The sequence below is a fragment of the Jaculus jaculus genome, chromosome 1, assembly GCF_020740685.1.
Source record: "Jaculus jaculus isolate mJacJac1 chromosome 1, mJacJac1.mat.Y.cur, whole genome shotgun sequence".
NCBI lineage: Eukaryota > Metazoa > Chordata > Mammalia > Rodentia > Dipodidae > Jaculus > Jaculus jaculus.
In genome coordinates this window covers 230,265,925-230,286,499 of record NC_059102.1, presented here as the reverse complement: position 1 = coordinate 230,286,499, position 20,575 = coordinate 230,265,925, and the positions used below count along the sequence as shown (strand labels likewise).

The following is a 20,575-nucleotide window of genomic DNA, read 5'->3' as shown; positions in this document are numbered from 1 at the left end:
GAGAGAGAATAGGTATACCACGGCCTTTAGTCACTGAAAATGAATTTCAGATGCCTTTGCCACCAAGTGTATCTGGTTTATGTGGGTACTGGGAAATTGAACCTGGGTTCTTAGGCTTTGCAGGCAAGCGCTTTAACCATTAGGCCACCTCTTCAGCCTGGTTCAGACCTTTTTGTTGTTGTTTTTTTTTTTTTTGGTGTTTTTGTTGTTGTTGTTGTTGTTTGTTTTTTCAACGTAGGGTCTCACTCTAGTCCAGGCAGACCTGGAATTCACTCTGTAGTCTCAGGTGGCCTCCAACTCATGGTGGTCCTCCTACCTCTACCTCCTGAGTGCTGGGATTAAAAGCATGCACCACCATGCTCAGCCTGGTTCCGACCTTTTAATGGCTGAATAATAATTCTATTGTATGCATGTACTACTGTTTTTCCATTCATCCGTTGATTAGTTATTTTATGTTCATCTGTTCATTTTTTGTTTTTTTTTTAATTTGAGAGAATGGGAATGCCAGGGCCTTTGCCTGCTGCAAACAAACCCTAGATGGTGCTCCTCCTTGGTGCATGTGCAACAATGTGCGCTTGTGTCACTGCGTGTCTGACTTTTGTGGGACCTGAAGATTCAAACATGAGTTCTTAGGCTTTGCAGGCAAGCTCCTTAACAGCTAAGCCATCTCTCCAGTCCTGTTCATTAGTTTTTAAATTAAATACATAGTTTAAAAGGTCTAAAGGTAGTTTGTTTATTTGCAAGCAGAGGGAGGGAGAGAAGAGAGACAGATGGAGAGAATGGGTGCACCAGAGCCCCTAACCACTGCAAATGAACTCCAGATTAATGGGCCTCTCTGTATCTGGCTTTACATGGGTACTGGGGACTCAAACCCTGATAGTTAGGTTTTGTACTCAAGCACCTTAACTGCTGAGCTCTCTCTCCAGCCCTAAAGTCAGTTTATACATGCAGTGAACATTTATGAAGTACGCATTGTGTATCTAGAATCTTGACATAAAAATGCCCATCAATTATATAATTTCACTGTAATGTATGCTGTGGTAGTCATGCATAGTTTATACAACATGAAAAAGTTTATACAATGAGTGGGTTTATTTTGCAAGCAGATTTTTGCTGGTGGCACAGAAGAGTACATGTATATTTTTGTCCATTACAGCTGTACATCTGTGTATTTGAAATGATAATAAGCCAGATATGAAACATAGTTGAAAGGGAAAGTTTATTTTTCCAGATTTGGATTAAACTACACTTGTCATAAGAATTAGCTTGGCTATGTAGCTGTGTTCTGGTTAGATTCACAGTATATTAGCAGAACACAGCCATAAACTACTACCATTCGTATCTTGGAGGTTGTCATTCACTTGTCAAAAATTCATATTAGTTTGTGATACAGAGCCAGAACAAGTCATATGTGAAAGTTTTGAAAAAGGAAATTGGCTAGAACTAGACATAAAAAAATTGCTAAGAGAAAGTACTTACTAAGTATTTTAAAATGCTTATTTCAGCCTACAACACAGCAGTCACCTCAGGATGAGCAGGAAAAGCTCTTGGATGAAGCCATACAGGCCGTGAAGGTCCAGTCGTTCCAGATGAAGAGATGCCTGGTAAGAGTGAAAATGTGAGACACAATTACAGACTCTAGGTTCCCAAGCATCTCCAGTTCTAAATCTTGTTTTCAGTCTATACCAGCATCTGTCTCTAGCACTGTGTAGAGCATTTTCAGTCTTCCTTTCTCATAATTATATGTATAGCTAGGGACTGTCTGTATTCTGGACTGGAATGTAAACTTATGGGAACAAGAAATCTTGACTTTTAGTCACAAATTGCCACCCATATTACTGACCTTCTTTGGTTCAACAGCTCAAATCAGAGGACTACTTAACGTAAACCGTTGTTGAATGGATTTTGTTTTGTTTTTCAAGGTAGGGTTTCACTGTAGCCCAGGCTCACCTGAAATTCACTGTACATTCTCAGGGTGGCCTTAAACTCATGTGCTGAGATTAAAGGTGTATGCCACCACGCTCAGCTGGATTCTTTCAAATTGAATTGTTTTTACCTGGATATCTTTAGAACTTGAATTTCTATCCTGAATAAATACATCTATTATGGAAACTAACTTTAAAACTATCAGTGTTGTGGTGCACACATGTAATCCCAACACTCGGAAGGTGATGCAGGAGAATTTTTTTTCTTTTTGTTTTTTTCAAGGTAAGGTCTCACTCTAACCCAGGTTGACTTGGCACTTATTGTCTAGTCCTGGTCTGGCCTCGAACTCATTAAGATCTTCCTAGCTCTGCCTTCTGTGTGCTGGGGTTAAAGGCATGTACCACCATTCCTGGCTGAGGCAGAATTAAAAGTTTGAGACCAACCCTGGGTCACACAGTGAGACCCTGTCTCCAAAAACAAGTACAAGTATTCTTTTACCTGCTTACATGTTCTTGTCTTCTAAAGATAGGAAGTAATCTGTTAGGACACCCTGCGGATTAAAATGTAAGGAACTGAACCAAATAGGCAGGTACTTAAAGCCGTAAGTTGCTGTGGTAGTGGTGATAGTTAAAATTTAGTATCATGTCTTACTGTTTTGGTTTCCTTTCCAACAAATTTGGAAAGAAAAATGTCTTGGGATGGAAAAATGGGCTTGCTCTTGCTTCTCTTTCTGTGTATTAGTAGGGTTTTCTAACAGTATCTCAGCAGTATACCTATGAGTTAAGTGAGACATACGGGTCTTCGAGAGGATTTGAAGAACACAAGCGGATAGTCATTACAGATGCTCTGAGGAGTCTGAAGACCAGTGACAAAGTCACTGTTACATTGCTTCAAAAAGGTCTCTTGGTTGCAAGTCAAATGTGGACTGATGGAGATAGTTTCCTGTCTTTTAGAGGTAGAAAAGATTGAAGTTATACCTATACACATATGGTTATGTACTGGGATTCTTTTTATTTTTGAAAGGTTTTCAAAAAGAATTTGTAATGGGATTCTTATCAAGCTTTGCAGCCCTGGTGAGGAATCCTGTCTATTTTTATTGTCAGAGAAAAAGCAAGGAAAAAATACGTGAAGCTGATTTTTATGTGACTAAAATAATGCAGGTGCTGTATACTTTAAAAACCATGCAACAGCTTTTATTAAGATAGTCAAGATAAATGTTGATTAAAAATTGCACATTCTCATCAGTTCTCTTGTATTTCTATAGGACAAAAACAAGCTGATGGATGCTCTGAAACATGCTTCCAATATGCTTGGTGAACTCCGGACTTCTATGTTATCACCAAAGAGCTACTATGAACTTTGTATCTTTTGATTGTTCAAGAAAAAACATTTGGGCCATTCTCACTTCTTGATAAGCCTGTTTTGTTTGTTGTTATCTCACCTTTGGTTTTTGTTTGTATGTTTTTGATGGGTTCTTACTTTGTTGTCCAGGCTGGTTTGTAGTTTATTATGTAGTTCTGGCTGGCTTCAAATTAGCAATCCTCCTGTCTCCATCTTCTGAGTATTGGGATTACAGGTGTGAGCCACCATGCCTACCTTTTGTTTGCTCTTAACATTTTCTAGTTATTATTCAGACAGAATTGTACTCCCCCAGGAGATGTGTTAAATAAGACAAAGAAAACTTGCTTCCAGAATCCCCCTTTTCTAAGCTTAAAGCCTCTTCCCTACGCCCCCACAACCTTTCTTTGTGGGTTTTTTTCCCCCCACTCCAGAGAAGCACTCTGCCACTGAGTTAAATTCCCAGCCTTATTGCTTTAAATAGTGGTTGTTACTATATCTCAATTTTTAGACCCTGTTTGAAGAATATTGAAGCTGTTATGCAGTTGATTGCTTTTTTGTTTGCTTTTGATGTCTTATGATGTATTGTGCCTGGCCTGGAGCTTGTTAAGTAGACTAGTCTGGTCTCCAATTCACAGTGATCCTTTGTTTTGTTTTGTTGTGTGTTTTGTTTGAGGTTGAGTGTTACTCTAGCTCAGGCTAACCTGGAATTCACTATGTAGTCTCAGGGTGGCCTCAAACTCACAGTGATCCTCCTGTCTCTGTCTCTTTGAGTGCTGAGTGCTGGGATTAAAGGTGTGCACCACCATGCCAGGCCACAGAGATCCTTTTGCCTCTGCTTTCCAAGTGCTGAGATTACAGGTGTGTAGCTGCATGCCTGACTGGGTTTTAGACAGTGAGATGGTCTTGCCTGCCTGCCCACCCGCCTCCCCTCCCCTCCCAAGGTAGGGTCTCACTGTAGCTCAGGCTGACCTGGAATTCACTATGTAGTCTCAGGGTGGCCTCAAACTCATGGCGATCCTCCTACCTCTACCTCCCGAGTTCTGGGATTAAAGGTGTATGCCACCAGACCCAGCTGACTCAGATATTTTTGATTAAGTTTCCTACTTAGTCTTCAATAAGTAGAGCTCCTGAGTGCTGTGATTAAAAGCATGTGCCACCATGCCCAGCCCCAATGGCTTTCTTATGATCCTTTAGCCTAAGCTTACCAAGTAGCTGGGATTACAGCTGTGCACCCCCATGCCAGTCAGCATAATAGATTTTTTTTTTTCCCCTGTGGTAGGGTCTTGTTCTAGTCCAGGCTGGCCTGGAATTCACTCTGTAGTCCCCAGCTGGCCCCAAACTCATAGCCATACTCCTATCTCTGTCTACTGAGTACTGGTATTAAAAGCGTGCACCACCATGCCCAGCAATTCAGTCAGTCAGTCAGTCAGACTGTCTCTATCTCTTTCTCTCCCTTTTGTACTGGTAATAGAAAGTAAGCACAAAGTCTTGGGCATACTAAGCAAATGCTGATACCACTGAGCTGCATCCCTAGTACTGCCCAGTAGTTTTAGAATTTTGTTTAGGTTAACTTACCTTTATTCTTAGTCCTTAATCATATTAAAAGATATGGCTATTTCTGATGAACTGCACTACTTGGAGGTCTACCTGACAGATGAATTTGCTAAAGGAAGAAAAGTAGCAGATCTCTATGAACTTGTACAGTATGCTGGAAACATCATCCCAAGGCTGTAAGTAGAATCTAAGCATTGTTTTAATGTTTTTATTTTGATTGATATTTTATTTATTTGCAAGCAGAGAAAATGAGTGCCTCTTGCCACTGTAAACAAACTCCAGACACATGTATCACTTTGTACATCTGGCTTTAGGTGGGTACTGGGGAAATGAACCTAGGCCATCAGGTTTTATAAGCAAGTTCCTTTAACTACTGAGCTATCTTTCTAGCTTCATATAGCCAGGGCTGGGTGGCACACATTTTTAACTCAATTTACAGAGTTAGTTCCAGGTTATCCTGGGCTAGAATAACAAACCTACCTCAAAAAAATTTTTATTTACAGGTAGAGAGGGTGACTCTTGCCACTGCAAGCAAACTCCAGATGCACCCACCACTTTGTGCATCTGGCTTTACATGGGCACTGGGGAGTCAGACCTGAGTCAGCAGACTTTGTAAGCAATTGCCTTTAACTGAGCCATTCCTCCAACCTTGTAAGAGTGTTTGTATGTATTTCCTAGGCTTTGCACACTGACAGTATGTAGCCAGTGAAATTTATGTATTCATTGCTAATTGAAAACTTGTACCTGGGCTGGGGAGATTACTTAGTGGTTAAAGGGACTTGCTTACAAAGCCTGACAGCCTAGATTTGATTCTCTAGTTCCCATGTAAAGCCAGATGCATAAAGCAGTTGCATGCATTTGGAGTTTGTTTACAGTGGCAAGAGGCCCTGGTGCACCAATTCATCCTCCCTCCCCCTATCTTTCTCCTTGCAAATAAATAAAAAACATTTTTAAAAGAAAAATAAAACTTAACATCTGCAGGTTTTTTTTTTTTTTTTTTTTTTTTTGAGACAGCATCTTCCTATCTCAGGTTGGACTTGAACTTGTGATCTTCCTATCTGAGTTCCCCAAATGCTAGGATTACAAACAGACCTGTAGCACGATGGCCAGCTAAAACTGGCTTTGCTAAACTCCCAGTCATGGTAGAATGCCTGTAATCCCTGTACCTTGGAGGCAGACACATTGCTGAAAGTGCCAGGGCTGCACAGTAAGATCCTGTCTGCTCAGAAAACCAAAAAGCAGAAAAGGAAAAGAAAACCAACTTAAAAGTATTTAGAAGTGCCCAGAGAGGTGGCACATGCCTTTAATCCCAGTGCTCAGGAAGCAGAAGTAGGGGGATCTCTGAGTTTGAGGCCAGCCGGGGCTAGAGTGAAACCCCTACCTTAACAAGCCCCCACCAAAAGAAAAGCAAATGAATTACTTGACAAACTGAGGTTCACATTTTGGTAGATAATTTCTTAGTAAATATACTTTTTTTTAAGGACTTAAAAAATTTTTTTTAAAGATTTTTATTTATTAGAGAGAGGGAGAGAGGGAATGGGCATGCCAGGGCCCCTAGCCACTGCAGATGAACTCCAGGTGCATGTGCCACCATTGTGCATCTGGCTTACGTGGGACCTGGAGAATAGAACTTGGGTCCTTAGGCTTCACAGACAAGTGCCTTAACTACTAAGCCATCTCTCCGGTACTCAAGTAAATGTACTTTTTATTTCAATTTAGTATTTTTATTTGTGTGTGTATATGCACATGTGCATGTACAAATTGATGAGTGCACTTGGATCTCTTACTGCCAGATGCTTGTACCTCTTTTCACATCTAACCTTTACGTGGGTGCTGGAGAATTGAACCTGGGGCAGCAGGCTTTATAAGCAAGTAACCACTTTAACCACTGAGTCATCTTTCTAGCTCCAAATTTACATTTTTTACAGATAGAAAAAAAATAGAGCTGGTCGTGGTGGCACATGCCTTTAATACCAGCACCAGGGAGGCGGAGGTATGAGGATCTCCTGAGTTTGAGACCACCCTGAGACTAAATAGTGAATTCCAGATCAGCCTGGACTAGAATGAGACCCTACCTCAAAAAAAAAACACAAAACAAAAAAAAAAGACATTTGTTTTAAGTTGCATTCTAGAAAATATCAGTTATTATTTTCCTAACTTCTTTATCTTTGCATATTTTTAAAAATTTTATTGACAACTTCCATAACTATAAACAATATCCCATGGTAATTCCCTCCATACATATGTATGTATGTGGTGTGTGTGTGTGTTTGTGTGTGTGTGTGTGCATGGACGTGTATATGCATGCATGTAGAGGCCAGAGGTAAATGTGTATATCTTCCTTCATCATTCTCTACCTTATTTATTAAATTATTTTTATTTTTGAGAAAGAGGCAGAGAGTGAGAATGGGTGCTCCAGGACCTTTAGTCTGCTGGGAATGAACTGTAGACTCATGCACTTCCTTTGGTGCATGTGGAAGATTGTGCACTTGTGTCACTGTGTTTGGCTACGTGGGACCTGGAGATTTGAACATGAGTTCTTAGGCTTTGCAGGCAAGCACCCTAACTGTTAAGCCATCTCTCCAGTCCTCCATCTTCTTTATTGAGATAGGGTTTCTGTCAGCTAGACTGGCTAGCCATTGAGCCCTGGGAATCCTCTATCTTTATTTCCCCAATGCTGACATTGGAAGTATACATCACTATGCCTGGCATTTACATGGGTGCTGGGGATCCAAACTTGGGCCCTCATGATCATGTGGCAAGTGCTTTTATCCTTGAGCTATCTCTCCAGCCCCTGACTTTGTTTTGCCCTGCTGGGGTTGTGATTCATCCTCCTATTGAGTGTATCCATACTACATATGCTACCTACCTGTTAATCACCTGGGTTATCAGATCAGCTGTTGCGTTATCATGGTGCTGAGGCAGCCTAATGCTATCCCAGCTTTACTCGCCTTCTTAATTTATCTCATTACATAGGCATTTGTATATCACATCGCTTGAAGAATAGTGAATAGTAAGATATGAAAGCAAAAGAGAGACCACATTCACATGTTATATGATTATAGCTATTTTACTAGTTATAGTTGTTAATCTCTTTGCTTAAGTTTAAACTTTATTGTAAGTCTATATGTACAAGAGAAAACAGTGGTCCATCCTTATCTGCAGTTTTAGTTATCAGCTACGTATCTTGAATTATATCCTCTATGGGTAGAAGGGGGATTGGCTGAAATCAGTCAGTGATACAGTATTTATTTTTGTTTTGTTTTTAGATTTTTAGTGGTTATATTTAAAGTCAAATGATTGTTTTTTCATAAATATGCTGGAGCCAACAACATGGTTTTTGTCTTGTTCATTTGAAATGAATGTAGTATGTTTGCACATAAATCAAATTCTTGAATATTACGTTTCTAATCAAATGTCTTTTCATACTTTTCTTAGTTATCTGTTGATTACAGTTGGAGTTGTATATGTCAAATCATTTCCTCAGTCCAGGAAAGATATTTTGAAAGATTTGGTAGAAATGTGCCGAGGTGTACAGCATCCATTGAGAGGTTTATTTCTTCGAAATTATCTTCTTCAGTGTACCAGAAACATTTTACCTGATGAAGGAGAGCCAACAGAGTAAGTAATCGCATACATACATTTCCATTGTGACAGAGAACTATCTCGGTATGTGCAGTATGAGCCCGTGTATACACATGTGAAAATTATGTCTTTGAATTTGTCTGCTCTTTTGACCAACTGTTTTGTTTTGTTTTGAGATAGGATCTTTATATGTATTTCTGGCAACTTGATACTGTAGCCCAGGTTGGCCTCAAACTCATGACTCAGTCTTTTGGTGTTAGCTTCCCAAGTGCTGGGATTTCAGGCATGTGCCACCATGACTGGCCACTTACTATAAGTATGACTTTTAAAATGACATTTGAAAATTTATTTGTGGGCTGGGGAGATGGCTCAGCGTTTAGAGGTGCTTGCTTGTAAAGCCTACCAGTCTAAGTTCAGTTCCCCAATACCCATGTAAAGCTAGATGCATGAGGTAATGCATGTGTCTGGAGTTCATTTGCAGCAGCAAGGGGTCCTGGAGCACCCATGCACTCTTCCTTTCTCTCTGCTCACAAATATATCAATAAAAATGCTATTTTTTAAAAAAGAAAGGAAATTGTATTTGTGATGAAATAATGATGTATGTTTAACTTTAAGTCTTTATTTATTTATTTTTTTTTTTTGAGAGAGCGGGACAGAGAGAGAATGGGTGTGCCAGAGCCTCCAGCCACTGCAAACAAACTCCAGATACATGCACCACCTTGTGCAGCTGGCTTACGTGGGTACTTGGGGAATCAAACTGAGGTCCTTTGGCTTTGTTGGCAAGCATCTTAAGTGCTAAGCCATCTCTCTAGGCCCAACTTTAAGTCTTTTAAAAAAATATTTTATTTATTTGAGAGAGAGAAAGAGAGAGGGGCAGATAGAGGAAAGGAGAGAAAGGGTGTGCCAAGGCCTTCAGCCACTGTACTCCAGATGCATGTATCATCTTGTGTAGCTGGCTTACATGGGCCCTAGGGAATAGAACCTGGGTCTTTTGGCTTTTAACAGCTAAGTCATCTTTCCAGCCCTGTGTTTAACTTTTTATGAGCTAACCAGTTTTTGTAATTTTTTGGGTGCATATTAGTTTTTATGGACTACTGGTTACCCAAGAAGATAAGTGATTTTAATGATCTGTGAGTACTAGTTAGGAATTAACTCATAAAAATAAAACAATAAAATTTATTTATAGAGGTCAAAATTTCTTGTGTGACCACTATTACAACATCTAAATCCATGATAGTTTTGTTTTTGTTTTTTGCACAGCAATGGCAAATGGTTAGCTAGGTGTAGTAAACTCTTCACATGTCAGGTTCTTAGACTGAAGAACCAAGAATTTCCTTTTATTTAAAGTTTAGCCATTTATATTTTTGCTAAAGTATACATATCACTAGTTTTTAGTTTTTGCATTGATTCTTCCCCCCCACCCAAGCAGAGAGAGAGAATGATGTTAATGGGTATGCCAGAGCTTCTTGCCACTGCAAACAAACTCCAGATGCATGTGCCACTTTGTGCATCTGGCTTCCTGTGGGTACTGGGGAATTGAACCCCAGACTGCCAGACATTGCAAGCAAGTGCCGTTAGAAGCAGAGTCATATCTCCGGCCCCCTTTTTCACAACAGAATCTAAATTATATGATCCATGTTGGCCTCAAATTTGTGATCCTCCTGCCTCTGCTCCCTGAGTGCTGGTATTGCAGGCATATGCCAGGATTATTTTCATTTTAAAAGAAAAAAATTGCCATTCATGTGACAACAAAGTTTAGCAGTACAGAAAAGATAAAGATTAAACTATATATAGAGAAGATAGTGAGGTTATTTGCCTTGTTACAACTTGACTCTCAATTTTAAACTTTAGGCAGTTAGTAAAATTGTTCCAAAAACTTAAGTTCCCCATCCTAGGAAATGTAGAAAAATAAAATAATGGTATCTTTCCTTACAAAGTTCACATTTCATTTGCAAACAAAATAGTCATCAATAAAAATGACATACTTGGGGCTAGAAAGATGGCTTAGCAGTTAAATGCTTGCCTGTGAAGCTTAAGGACCCCTGTTCGAGGCTTGATTCCCCAGGACCCATGTTAGCCAGATGCACAAGGTGCCATATGTATCTGGAGTTTGTCTACAGTGGCTGGAGGCCCTGGTGCGCCCATTCTCTCTCTGCCTTGTTCTCTGTCTGTTGCTCTCAAATAAATAAATAAAAATTAAAAAAAAATTTAAAATGACAATGGCATACTTAGTAGTACATCATATGTGTCAAATTTTTAATTTTTTTTTTTTTTTTTTTTTTTTTGAGGTAGGGTCTCACTCTAGCCCAGGCTGACCTGGAATTCACTATGGAGTCTCAGGGAGGCCTCAAACTCACGGCGATCCTCCTACCTCTGCCTCCCAAGTGCTGGGATGAAAGGCATGCGCCACCACGCCCGGCACTAGATTTTTTTTTTTTTTTTTTTGGATGTAGGAAGTTGCCATAAGAGCATATTAAACAAGTCCAGAGTAGGGAGTTGTGGAAAGTGATTTGTCCTCTTAACTTTGTATTGTGTCCCCTCTTCACATTTTTTTTCTAGAGTCTGTTCCTCTTGAAATTTGACACTAAGCTAATGAAATAAAATTGACTTTTTTTTGAAGCATGGGTATTATTACAAAAATGAGAAGGAATTGAACAAAAGAGAGGTAAATTGGACCTATAATTTAAGTCTTATGTAAACATTTTCCCAATTTTTTTCTTTGCAGTGAAGAAACAACGGGTGATATCAGTGACTCCATGGATTTTGTACTGCTCAACTTTGCAGAGATGAACAAGCTGTGGGTGCGAATGCAGCATCAAGGACACAGCCGAGACAGAGAAAAAAGAGAACGAGAAAGACAAGAACTGAGAATTTTAGTGGGAACAAATTTGGTGCGCCTTAGTCAATTAGAAGGTGTAAATGTGGAACGTTACAAGCAGGTTAGTATCTTTTTTCTTTGACACCCTTTCTTATGTTCAGAGATGTAAAGTGAAGTCTGATTTTTTTTAAAGTTTTTTTTTTAAATTTTTTTGTGTATTTATTTATTTGAGAGTGACAGATAAAGACAGCACGCCAGGGCTTCCAGCCACTGCAAACGAACTCCAGACACGTGCGCCCCTTTGTGCATCTGGCTAATGTGGGTCCTGGGGAATCGAGCCTCAAACCATGTTCCTTAGGCTTCACAGGCAAGCGCTTAACTGCTAAGTCATGTCTCCAGCCCGAAATCTGATTTTTCTAAAAAATATTTTTATTTAGTATTACCTAGAGGGGCTGGGGATGTATCTCAGGTGATAGACAGAGTGCCTGCCTAGCACACATGAGGCTGTGGGTTTGATTGCTAGCATTCCACAGACTGGGTATGGTGGCACACGTCTATACTCCCAATACTTGGGAAGTAGAAGCAGGAGGATCAGGAGTTCAGAGATATCCTTGGCATCATACAGAGTTTAAAGCCAGCTTGGATTACATGAGACCCTATCTTAAAAAAAATTTATATATATATATACATACACACACACACATACATACATACATACATATATAATCATAAACTACATAGAGAAGGATTTTTTTTAGTGGTTCTCATCCAAAAAGACCAAGTTAAACAGAGAGAGATACTAAGTTTATGGTTTGGAAAAATAAGTATTTTCAAAATAGCTTTCCTTAAATCTGTAGATTCAGTGTAATCTTAGTCAAAACCTGCCTAGATTGTTCTGTTTGTTTTTCATAGAAGCTAGCAAACTGATTCTAACATGTAAGAAAAAGCAAAAAACATAGAATACCCACAGCAGTTTTGGAAGAGGACAAAATTGTGGGCTGGAGAGATGACTCAGCACTTAAGGCGCTAGCTTGCAAAGCCTCGCAGCCTGGGTTCAATTCCCCAGTATCCATGTAAAGCCAGATGCACAGTGATGAATGTGTCTGGAGTTTGTTTGCAGTGGCATGAGGCCCTGTCTGAACCCCGCCTCAAATATTTTTTAAAAAGGGGACAAAAGTAGATATCCATGCAACTTAAATCCAAGATCAGTACAGAAATGGAATAGTATATAGAAAAAAACTAAGAAAGAAAAAAAGAAATAGAATAGTATGGTGCAGACATGTTATCAGGATGGATAGATAATAAGAAAATGGTGAGAGGAACAGACATAAATCAGTGAATACTAAAAGACTAGCAAACTTTTCTGTAAAGAACAAGACCATAAATACTATTTAGCTTTGTAAGCCATCAGTTAGAACTAATTAACTCATCAGGTGTGGAATAGAAGCAGCCAAAACAATAGGAAAATGAGCAGACAGAGCTGTGTTCCTGTGAAACTTTATTTGCAGAAATGGGCAGGGAAAGCTAGGGAAGTAGCTCAGCACTAAAGTTCTTCTCTAGCATGTCAAGGCTTTGGGTTTGATCCCTAGCACTGTAAAAAAAACAAAAACAAAATATGGGCAGTTAGTTCCTTAATTAGACAATTCAGAATGTGTGTGTGTGTGTGTGTGTGTGTGTGTCCGCGTGCCTGCACGCACACATATATATACATATATGTATGTATGTGTATGACTTTTTTAAAAAAGAATGAGACAGAATCTCATGTAGTTGGGGGTGACCTTGACTACTTCTAGAATGCCGGATGTACCACCAAAGCCCAACTTAGGCTATACTGGTGATTAAACCCAGAGCCTTGTACATGCTAGGCAAGTACTGTACTAACTGACCTGCATTTCTAGTTCCCTAAGACTTTTTTTTTAGGCAAGCCCAACAGATTGGCCCTTTTTTTATTTTTTATGTTATAGAGCAAGAGCAAGAGCAAGAGTGAAAGAGAGAATTGGCACGTTGGAACTTCCAGCCGTTGCAGTTGAACTCTGGATGCTTGCACCACCTTGTGTGCCTGGCTTATGTGGGACCTGGAGAGTCAAACATGGGTCCTTAGGTTTCATAGGCAAGAGCCTTAACCACTAAGCCATCTCTCCAGCCCCTCCCCCAAATATTTCTTATGAAGGTGCATAAGCAACCTTTGTAATAAATGGTTCTGAAATAATTGAATGGCTATATGCAAATAAGCAAGCTAAGTTGTGATTCATTATTTATACCATGTAGACTCTGAAAGTGGATCAGACTCTGAAATATAAAAACTCCAGCTGGGCATGGTGGCACACGCCTTTAATCTCAGCACTCGGGAGGCAGAGGTAGGAGGATCGCCATGAGTTCGAGGCCACCTTGAGACTACATAGTGAATTCCAGGTCAGCCTAAGCTAGAGTGAGACCCTACCTCGAAAAACAAAAAAAAAAGAAACAAAACAAACAAACAAACAAACCTACTAGCAAAAAATACAAATCTTTATGCTCTTGGATTAAATAAAAACTTAACAAAGACATAAAACATTAATTTAAAAAGAAGGGGAGCTAAGAGATGTCTCAGTGGTTAAAGGCACTTGCTTGCAAAGCCTGAAGACCTTAAGATTCTAGTTCAATTTCCTCATTCTCAGGTAAAGCCAGATGCACAAAGTGGCACATGCATCTGCAGTTCAAGTGCAGTGGTGGGAAGCCCTGATGTGCCCATACCCATTCTTTTTCTGTCTGCCTCTTCTCTCTTTTTAAAAATATATATATATTTATTTATTTATTTGACAGAGAAAGAGGGAGAGAGAGAATGGGTGAGCCAGGGCCTCCAACCACTGCATACAAACTCTAGACGCATGTGCCCCCTTGTGCATCTGGCTAATATGGGTCCTGGGGAATCGAACCTGGGTCCTTTGGCTTTGCAGGTAATGCTTTAACCACTAAGCCATCCCTCCAGCCCCTCTTCCCTTTCTTTATCTCAAATGAATAAATAAAAAATCTTTGTTTTATATGTTAAGTAGCACCTAGAATTTTTATACTTAAACCTCTGTTAATTTTTAAATATTTATTTATGAAAGAGAGAGAGGGAGAGAGAATGGGCTTATATGATTTTGAAGGTTGACTAGGCTTCTAAAGCAGTGATTTGGGATGGTGAAAATAGCTTAACTGCTGGGAGTGGTGGCACATACCTTTAATCCCAGCACTTGGGAGGCAGAGGTAGGAGGATCACTGTGAGTTTGAGGCCAGCCTTGGACTGCAGAGTGAGTGCCAGGTAAGCCTGGGCTAGAGTGAGACCCTATCTAGGGGACAAAAAAAAAAAAAAGGAAAAGGAGAAAACTTAACTATTAGGTGTTCTTCTTTGCTCTTTTAGATTGTTCTGACAGGCATATTGGAGCAAGTTGTGAATTGTAGGGATGCTTTGGCTCAAGAGTATCTCATGGAGTGTATTATTCAGGTAGGAAAATTTTCCTTTCTTAAATGGACTCACTTCTTATTTTCATTGTTTTGAAATCAGTCTTGGGCTTGATGTGGTGGCTCATGCCTGCAATTCCAACCATCTGGGAGGCTGAAGCCCAGGGTGTTAAGGCTAGCCTGAACAGTATTGTGAGACTACTTAGAAAAAGAAGGGGGAAAAAAGGGGGGGGGATAAGATTCCTGGATAAGGAATTTTCCCTTCTCTAGAAAGTTTCTTTCTCTAAACTTGGTCTCTATAATAACCTGATTTGTCCAAAATGTAGGTTGTTTTAGTTTTAGTTTAATTGTAGTTGTATATTAGTTACTAGAATGTTTTTGTACAGATTTATGTTTTTGGCTTTTGTCTATAGTTGTCTAAGAGAAAATTACTTTTTTTTCTACAGATAAGGTCTTTAAATATTATGCATGAGCAGAAAATTATGTAAAAATTTTCCTCATATCATACAGCTATTGTCTGGTTTTTAGGTTTTTCCTGATGAATTCCATCTCCAGACTTTGAATCCTTTTCTTAGAGCTTGTGCTGAGTTACACCAAAATGTAAATGTGAAAAACATAATTATTGCTTTAATTGACAGGTAAGACCATCCACAACACTGGAGGGTAACTGCTGGCATGGGAATAATAAATTTAAAACATGCTTCAAATTACTTATTTCTGTTGTCTTCATACTATTAATAATTTAGTTCTGTAAAGTTCTTAGTAGGTATTTGCCTAACTTATGTATGAAAGAAGGTTAACTTCTAATTTGAAGGAGACATGGAGATAATTTTTTTTTTTTTTTGAGACAGGGTCTTATGTTGCCCAGGATGGCCTCAAACTCATTACAGAGCTAAGAATGACTATTAACTATTGTTAACTCCTGCTCATCCTGCCATTCCTATCCAGAGTGCTCACAGGCTTCCATACCTTCCTTGAGATGAATTTTTTGGGGTGAGTGGGTGGGTGTGGAGAGAGAGGGAGAGAGAGAATGCACTGTGTGTATACATATGCCTTATTAATGCTCTTCCATGTTATTTCCATGAGATGAAGTCTTTCACTGAGCCTGGAGCTGCCATTTTCAGTCTGACTGACTGACCAGTGAGCCTCAGTGATTCTCCCATTTCTGTTCCCACCCCACCCTCATCACCTAGTAAGACTGGGATTACAGGCATGTATTTTTTTACAGGGGTGGTGGGGATCAAACTTTGGCCTCCTCAGGCTCTGTGCCATCTCCTCAACTACAAGATGGATAGTTCTGTTGTTGTTTTCTTCTTTTTAAGGGAGGATCTCACTGTAGCACAGGCTGGCCTTGAATTCACAGTGATCCTCCACGTGCGCCACCATGCCCTGTTTTGTTTTTTTTTTTTTTTTTTTAAATAAAGGTTCTCATGTACCAGATTGGCTGTAGCCAAGGATGACCTTGAACTGATGTTCTTTCTGCCTTCACCTCTCATTGTTGGTATTCCAGAAGTATACCACCATGCTTGGCTTGATTTTATTTTATTTTATTTTCAACTTTTTAAAAAAATTTATTTATTTGAGAGCAACAGACACAGAGAGAAAGACAGAGAGAGAGAGAGAGAGAATGGGCGCGCCAGGGCCTCCAGCCTCTGCAAACTGAACTCCAGACGTGTGCGCCCCCTTGTGCATCTGGCTAATGTGGGACCTGGGGAACCAAGCCCTGTACTGGGGTCCTTAGGCTTCACAGGCAAGCGCTTAACCGCTAAGCCATCTCTCCAGCCCGATTTTATTTTTTAATATTTTGTTTGTTTATTTGCAAGCAGAAAGAGAAAGAATGGGCATGCCAGAGCCTCCAGCCACTGTAAATGAACTCCAGATGCATGCACTACCTTGTTCACTGACTTATGTGGGTACTAGGGAATGGAACCTGAGTCTTTAGGCTTTGCAGGCAGGCACCTTAACTACTAAGCCATCTCTCTAGCTCTTGATTTTGTTTTCTTAAGTAACAATAAGGTGATTCAGAATGTTCAAATAATAATTCTGCTAACACATTTATATAAAGCAGAATTGTAAAACTTTTCATTACTTACATGTGTATGCATGTGCTTGCACATTTCACGTTCATGTTCATGTGTCTTGAGTACAGGCATGCGTGCCTCAGCACACATGTAGGGGTCAGAAGACAACTTTGGGTTCTTGCTTGTCTGTGCACTTTATGATGTAGGTTTCTTGCTCTGGGTTCTTGCTCTGCTGTTCCTTGCTGTGTTCTCCATGAGCTGTTGGGAAATGTCCTTTGTCTACCTCCCATTGACTGTGGATGTCAGTGTCCTGAAATTACAGAAGCCCACCATGGCTTCTGGCTTTTTACATGGGATTTGGGGGTTGAACTCAAGTACTCTGGCTAGAGCTGTGGGTGCTTGATCTACTGAGCAGATTTTTGTTGTTGTTGTTTTGTTTTTTGAGGTAGGGTCTTGTTGTAGCCTGGGCTAACTTAATTCACTATATAGTATTAGGGTGGCCTTCAACTCACAATGATCCTCCTACCTCTGCCTCCCGAGTGCTGGGATTAAAGGTGTGTGCCACCACGCCCGGCTTGGCTGCAGAATTTTTAAGAATCACATGTATTTAGTAAATATGCTTCATGTGTACTTTATTTGTTGGTCTTGATGGATTAAAAATATAAAACTTGGCTTTTTAAAAAAAATTTTTTTTCGTTTTTCTTTATTTATTTGAGAGCGACAGACAGAGAGAGGCAGATAGAGAGGGAGAGAAAGAATGGGCATGCCAGGGCCTGCAAATGAACCCCAGATGCGTGCGCCCCCTTGTGCATCTGGCTAACGTGGGTCCTGGGGAATCGAGCCTCGAACCAGGGTCCTGAGGCTTCACGGGCAAGCGCTTAACCGCTAAGCCATCTCTCCAGCCCTAAAACTTGGCTTTTTTTTTTTTTTTAATTTATTTGATAGTGACAGAGAGAGATAGGGAGAGAAGAGAGAGAATGGGCGCGCCAGAGCCTCCAGCCACTGCAAACGAACACCAGACACTTGCGCCCTCTTGTGCATCTGGCTAACGTGGGACCTGGGGAATCGAGCCTCGAACCGGGATCCTTAGGCTTCACAGGCAAGCGCTTAACTGCTAAGCCATCTCTCCAGCCCTAAAACTTGGCTTTTGATAATGGTTTTGATGAGTAACTCCTTGGCAATGGTGCCATACAGTAATACATAATGTGCCTCTTAGTTGTGAGTTAATATATTGTTATTATGAAGCCAGAAAAAACAACATAGATTTATTTTGGCAGATATGTTTTATTATGTTTTACAACTGTCTAATTAAGTTACTAGTTCTAAAGTCTGAGAATCTACAGGGTAAGAGTCTTCAAATTATAAGTGCTATCCTTAAAGCACAAACATTAGCTTTTCCAGCTCACTCTTAAAACTGGATTTTTCCACCTCACGCTTAAAGAAAAGCTAGTAAACCGGATTTTTCTTGTGCAGAATGTAATGTCAATTAGCAGTCCCAACCATCAGTAGCTTTTCTCTGCATTATGTGGCTGTGTTCCAAACCTGACAGACATGGAACAGACATGATTTTGAATAGCTTGAGATGTAGGAGATAAGCCAGTCATGATAGCTTACACCTATAATCCCAGCTCTCATTAAACTGAGGTAGGAGCATTGATGAGAGATTGGGGGCAGCCTAGACTACATAGTTTGCTCCAGGTCAGCTTAGGTCAGAGTAAGAACCTGCCTCAATGCCCCCCCCAAAAGATGAAGGAAATAAAAGTTAAGTTTATTACTTACTATTGGAATTTGTCAAGTTTTGTGGTAGTAAAAATATAGTATCTTAAAAGTCTTAATTTTACCTTTTTTTAAAAAAAATTACTTATTTTTAAGTGTGTGTATGTGTGTGTGTGTGTGTGTGTGTGTATGTACACACATGCATATATATATATATGTTTCTTGGTTTTTTTTTTTTTTTTGAGGTAGGCTCTTACTGTAGCCCAGGCTGACCTAGAATTTCAGTACGTAGTCTCTGGGTGGCCTCAAACTCAAGGCAGTCCTTCTACCTCTGCCTTCCAAGTGTGAGATTAAGGGCAGGTACCACCATGCCTGGCTAGAGAGAGAGAGAGAAGAGAGACAGGGAACATGGGCTTGCCAGGGCTTCAGCTGCTGCAGACAAATTCTATATGCATCACTTTGTGCATCTGGCTTTATGTGGGTACTAGGGAATAGAATCTGGGTCGTTAGGTTTGCAGGCAAGCATGTTAACCATTGAACCATCTCTCCAGCCCTTATTTTTATCTTTTGAAGATGGTTTATTTAAGCTGGGTGTGGTGACATACCTATACTAGCACTTGGTAAGTAGAGTTGGGAGGCTTGTTAGTTCAAGATCAGTCTGGACTATACAGTGAGACTAAAATAAATAAATAAGTAGATAAATACAATTTCAAGGGCTGGAGAGATGGCTTAGCGGTTGAGCGCTTGCCTGTGAAGCCTAAGGACCCTGGTTCGAGGCTCGAGTCCCCAGGACCCAAGTTAGCCAGATGCACAAGGGGGCGCATGCGTCTGGAGTTCGTTTGCAGTGGCTGGAGGCCCTGGTACACCCATTTTTTCTTTCTCTCTCTTTCTCTCTCAAATAAATAAATAAAAATAAAAAAAATAGGATTAAAAAAAAAAAGATTGCCACTCAGAGGCTGGTGAGATAGCTCATCAGTTTAAAGTACCTGCTAGTCCAGGTTCAGTTCCCTAGTCCCCATATAAAGCCAGATGTACAAAGTGATAGATGTATCTGGAATTCATCTGCAGCAGCAAGAGGCAGTGATGTGCCCATTCTCTCTCACTCTCTCTCTCTCCTCATAAATAAATATAAACATACTTTTTTTTTTTTTTAAAGAAGAATGCCATCTGGGAATGGTGGTACACGCCTTCAGTCCCAGCATTCGAGAGGCAGAGGTAGGGGGATCACCATCAGTTCAAGGCCATCCTGAGACTATATACTGAATTCCAGGTCAGCCTGGGCTAGAGTGAGAACCTACCTTGGAAAAAAACAAAACAAAACAAAAACAAACAAAAAGACTGCTAATCAAATAAGGCATCATTGGCATGGGCAAAACTGCTTATTTAAAAATGAATTGAGAAAATGATGGTACATTTGAACTCTTTCTTAAATATTTATTTATTAAAGTGGGAGAGAATGGGTGTAACAAGACCTCCTGCTTCTGTAAATGAACTCCAGACATATGTGCCACTTTGTACATCTGGCTTTACTTGGGTACTGTGGAATCAAGCTCAGGCCATCAGGCTTTATAAGTAAGCACCTTAACCCCTGAACCACCCTCTGATGGTTTGCTTTTTTCGAAGTAGGATCTTACTGTAGCCCAGGTTGACCTTGAACTCACAGAGAGCCTCCTACCTCTACCTCCTGAGTGCTGGGATTAAAGATGTGCACTAACACCTAGCTTTTCTTCCCCCTTCCCTCTCCTTTTGATACAGGGTCTCACCCTAGCCCAGGCTAACCTAGAACCAAACTCTTCTCTTAAGATACACACTCAGAAAATATAGAAAAGTTGGATGGGAGGGTCGCTGTGTGTTTGAGGTTTTCCTGGGACTACAGAGTGAGTTCTAGGTTAGCCTGGAGTGAGACCCTATCTTGAAAAAATGAAAACAAAAGAGGTGGATGAATAGATGGCATAAACCTGAGAACCTGATTTCACGTCCCCAGTACCCATGTAAAAATGCCAGGCGTGGTTGTATGCACCTGCAATCCCAGCACAGGAGAGGTAGAGATGGAAATCCTGGGGTTCACTGACTAGCTTATCTGCTAGAATCAATGAGTTCTAGGTCCTCAAAGATTAAAGTGGAGAGTGTTTACATTCGCACACACAAGTGCACGCACACAGACACACCATATATTCAGGTTAAGAAAAAT

The 20,575-nt window shown here is 40.2% G+C and overlaps 1 protein-coding gene across 1 annotated transcript in view; it reads left to right on the top strand.

The window, feature by feature from the left end:
• The window catches only part of Vps35 (VPS35 retromer complex component), a 45,530-nt gene that overhangs the window by 6,342 nt on the left and 18,613 nt on the right, over positions 1-20,575 (top strand). Inside the window, exons 2-8 of the mRNA XM_004664830.3 lie at positions 1,506-1,604; positions 3,191-3,287; positions 4,874-4,997; positions 8,260-8,442; positions 11,132-11,345; positions 14,607-14,690; positions 15,176-15,285. Of these exons, the coding sequence (XP_004664887.1) occupies positions 1,506-1,604; positions 3,191-3,287; positions 4,874-4,997; positions 8,260-8,442; positions 11,132-11,345; positions 14,607-14,690; positions 15,176-15,285 (911 nt within the window). The remainder of the gene's footprint in view (positions 1-1,505; positions 1,605-3,190; positions 3,288-4,873; positions 4,998-8,259; positions 8,443-11,131; positions 11,346-14,606; positions 14,691-15,175; positions 15,286-20,575) is intronic.